Source organism: Erinaceus europaeus, chromosome 7 (genome assembly GCF_950295315.1).
Source record: "Erinaceus europaeus chromosome 7, mEriEur2.1, whole genome shotgun sequence".
Lineage (NCBI taxonomy): Eukaryota > Metazoa > Chordata > Mammalia > Eulipotyphla > Erinaceidae > Erinaceus > Erinaceus europaeus.
In genome coordinates, this window is record NC_080168.1 from 1,642,188 (window position 1) to 1,645,518 (window position 3,331).

Consider the following 3,331-nt stretch of genomic DNA (forward strand, 5'->3'; position numbering starts at 1 on the left):
TGTGCCGGTGGGCTTCCTCAGCCTCGTCCTTGGGAGTGTTGAGGGCAGCGTCTCAGCAGTGCCCACACTGCACGGCCCAGGGGCCCAGGAGGCCTGAATTCCTCCCACCCCAAAACCTCCTCAGAAGACACCCTTTTTTTCTTTACAACAACAAAAAATAAACCCTTATATTTCGAAATGCTTAAACAATTTAAACCCAAGGTCTGAATTCAATCAGTTTACAAATTGGACACATTATACGCTTAGACTAAAGAAATAAACACTCAGATTAAAATGTAGGCAGTTAGAGGACTTGAAATACCACTCCCCCAGCATATTGAATTAATAGTGATTTATAAGGTTGTAAGTTAAAGAGTAGGTTCACACCGCTCCCACTGCCCAAGGACCGTTCCCCACCCCGACCCCACACGGTGAAGCTGAAAAGCCCCCACACACCAAAAGTCCTTCACCAAAGCCTGTCCGAGTTCTGCTGTTTTCCCCTCCTGCTTTTACTTCTCAGTTTTTCTGAGTGACGCCATCCCATATCCTTCCTTTCTGGCTGATCTCACTTCACGGATTCCATCAAGCTCCCACTTTTGTTTTAAATATTCTATTTATTTATTAAGCTGGGGGGGAGGCGGTGAGCACACCCAAGGCCATCACTGTGGCACACGTGCTGCCAGGGATCAAACTCAGGACCTCAGACTTGAGTCTGTCGCCGTCTCCACTGCACCAGCTCCCTGGCCTCGCAGCACTCATGTTTCAGAGTTGCTCAGCCAGGGGGCTAGCATTGTGCATCTCCACAGCAGCCTTTCGTGCCCAAGGCTCCAAGGCCCCCAGTTCAATGCCCATCACCAGCAGGAGCCAGAGCTGAGTGGGCCCATGTCCACCTCACTCTGTCCAACCATGAGGGTGTCCTCACAGGCCAGTGGTCCAGTGGGGGGATGTTGCCCCGCGCTTTGTGGTGGGACCAGCGGGGTGGGGCTTTCATGGGCTCAGCACTGGCCTGTGCCTGGGGACCTCCCGGCTTGGGGTCCATGTGTCTGCCCACGACTCCTCACTCACGCCCCTCCTGTGTTTGACTCGCAGCTCATAGTGCTGGACCCACCGGTGAGTAGCAGAGGGGCGGCCCACGGGGCACCTCACCCCACAGAGCTGGGGGGAGAGCCTGCCCTGTGGCCCGGTGCCCATTCCCTCCCTCCTGCCCGCAGGTGGACGAGCACGAGGCGGACTGGGCCGGCCGGCACTGCTTCAGCATCTACGCGGCCCGCAGGACCATGGTGGTGGTGGCCAGGTAGCTCCCTCTGCTCCCCAGGGCCACGGACACTGATCGGCGGGAAACCTGGCTGGTGGGGTTGGGGCTTTCTGGAGACCCTCTCGCCCCTGCTCGGCTGGAGGGGCTGTGAGCAGGACCAGCCTTGAGCCTCTCGTTCTGAGGAGCCGTCGGTCCTGGAGTAGCCCCATCCCATTTCCCTTGGACATCCAGGCTGCACCTGCCTGCCGCCAGAAAGGTGGTCTGAGCTGGGGACAGGCAGTCCCTGCAGTGGGCGGCCACTGTCCCCCACCACCCCCTCAGAAGCACCCCCCTGCCCTGCCTGGGCTCTCACCCTCATGATCACACTCTCTCTCTCTCTCTCTCTCTCACACACACACACACACACACACACACACACACACACACACACTCACACACTCCGCCCCATCCTGAACCCTGGCCCTCACGCCCACAGCTCCCGCTTGGAGAAGGAGAAGTGGATGCAGGACCTGAAGGAGGCCATTGAAGCCACCAAGTACAGGACAGTGTCCCCCACACCGCTGCACAAGCCCTCATCTCCTGATCTCTGCAGTGAGTCTGTGGGAGCCCCTGCCCCCCCCATCCACCCCAGTGCCCTCCGAGTCCTCCCCTCCCCCACGAGGAATTCCTAGGCCAGGCAAGATGGGCTTGGAGCGCCTGCTAAGCTGCTGACCTGGGCAGGAGGTGGGAGCCCTTACCAGCCCCCCAACCCTGTGGCTCCCTTCCCTGCCCCTGGCTGAAGGCAGGACTGACTGGTCCCCAGACTCCCCTGACACGACCCCCATGGAAGACTGGGAGGATGACGCACCGGGCCCCCAAGGCTCCCCGGAAGGTCAGGCCCAGCCCCGGGCCCACAGCACTCCGCACGTGTGCTGGTACCGCAGCACCAGCGTGTCCAGGGCCGACCACAGTGCTGTGGGACAGGTATGGCCAAGAGCCTCGCCGTGCCCACCCGTCCCCGCAGGGAGCCCACCTCCCTCCAAGCAGACAGTGGCCTGAGCACACCCCACCCCGTGCACCGCTGCCTCCCAGAGAGGTATGAGGAGCCAGGGGTCCGTGTGGCCTGAGGGCGCAGGAGGCACCCAGGAACCCTCCCCAGCTAAGGGTCTGCCTACCACCCCTTGGGAGAACGTCCCAGACTCCACCTCCACGCAGGCGGAAGCCCACCCAGCAGCCTGAGGGGGTGGGTGGGAGAGCTGAGGGCACAAAGCCCACGAGGGAGCCGGCCTCTCCCCTGGGCAGCGGGCGGGTAGGTGGGGTGGGCGCTGAGGCCTGGCTCCCAGAACCAGCTGTCGGGGTACCTGCTGCGCAAATTCAAGAACAGCGGCGGCTGGCAGAAGCTCTGGGTGGTCTTCACCAACTTCTGCCTCTTCTTCTACAAGACCCACCAGGTAGGGGCACCCACGCGTGCATGGGGAGGAGGCCTCAGCGGGGCGGGGGGGGGCGCGGTGCGAACCACAGTCTCCCCCAGGATGACCACCCGCTGGCCAGCCTCCCACTGCTGGGCTACCGCGTGAGTGAGGCCGGGCCGGGGGCCGGCGGGGGCCGGGAGCACGTCTTCAAGCTGCAGTTCAAGTCCCACATCTACTTCTTCCGGGCCGAGAGCGAGTACACGCTGTCCAGGTACGCGGGCTGGTCGCCCTGCCCTGCTCGAGGCCTCGCCCTCCCGCACACCCACCCCGTCTGACCGAGGCCTCTGTCCAGGTGGATGGAGGCGATCCGGGTGGCCAGCAGCTTGGTGGAATGAAGCCCCCCTTCCATGAGATGGTGGAGGGGGCCTGGCAGGAGCCCTGGCTCGAGTCCCCCCAAGGCTGGTGGGACAGTGACCGAGGGACCCTCTGAGCCAGCACAGCCTTCCTCCGTGGACTGAGGGACGCGCTGTACCCAGGCCTGGTCACAGCCCTGCCTTCTGTGTCCCACAGGGACGTGGCGCTCTGTATCGAAGGCAAAAATAAAAGCCCTTCCCGGCCGCCTTGTGGCACCTCTGCTGTCTCCTCTGTGCTGGTCACTCCAGTGGTGACCGGGGCTCAGGAGACTGAAGGGACGCCACCACCAGAC

General features: G+C 62.4%; 1 protein-coding gene across 6 annotated transcripts in view; it reads left to right on the top strand.

Moving 5' to 3' along the window:
- FARP2 (FERM, ARH/RhoGEF and pleckstrin domain protein 2) overlaps window positions 1-3,243 on the top strand; it is a 45,581-nt gene extending 42,338 nt beyond the window's left edge. Inside the window, exons 22-28 of one of the 6 annotated variants that reach the window (XM_060193609.1) lie at window positions 1,069-1,089; window positions 1,191-1,273; window positions 1,710-1,825; window positions 2,016-2,197; window positions 2,557-2,664; window positions 2,745-2,896; window positions 2,978-3,243. In XM_060193609.1, the coding sequence (XP_060049592.1) occupies window positions 1,069-1,089; window positions 1,191-1,273; window positions 1,710-1,825; window positions 2,016-2,197; window positions 2,557-2,664; window positions 2,745-2,896; window positions 2,978-3,020 (705 nt within the window). In that variant the 3' untranslated portion in view covers window positions 3,021-3,243. Of the gene's footprint in view, window positions 1-1,068; window positions 1,090-1,190; window positions 1,274-1,709; window positions 1,826-2,015; window positions 2,310-2,556; window positions 2,665-2,744 lie in introns of those variants that run through there. The other 5 variants (XM_060193608.1, XM_060193610.1, XM_016192079.2 and 2 more) reach the window with 5 other exon arrangements.
- The last annotated feature ends 88 nt before the right edge of the window (window positions 3,244-3,331 follow it).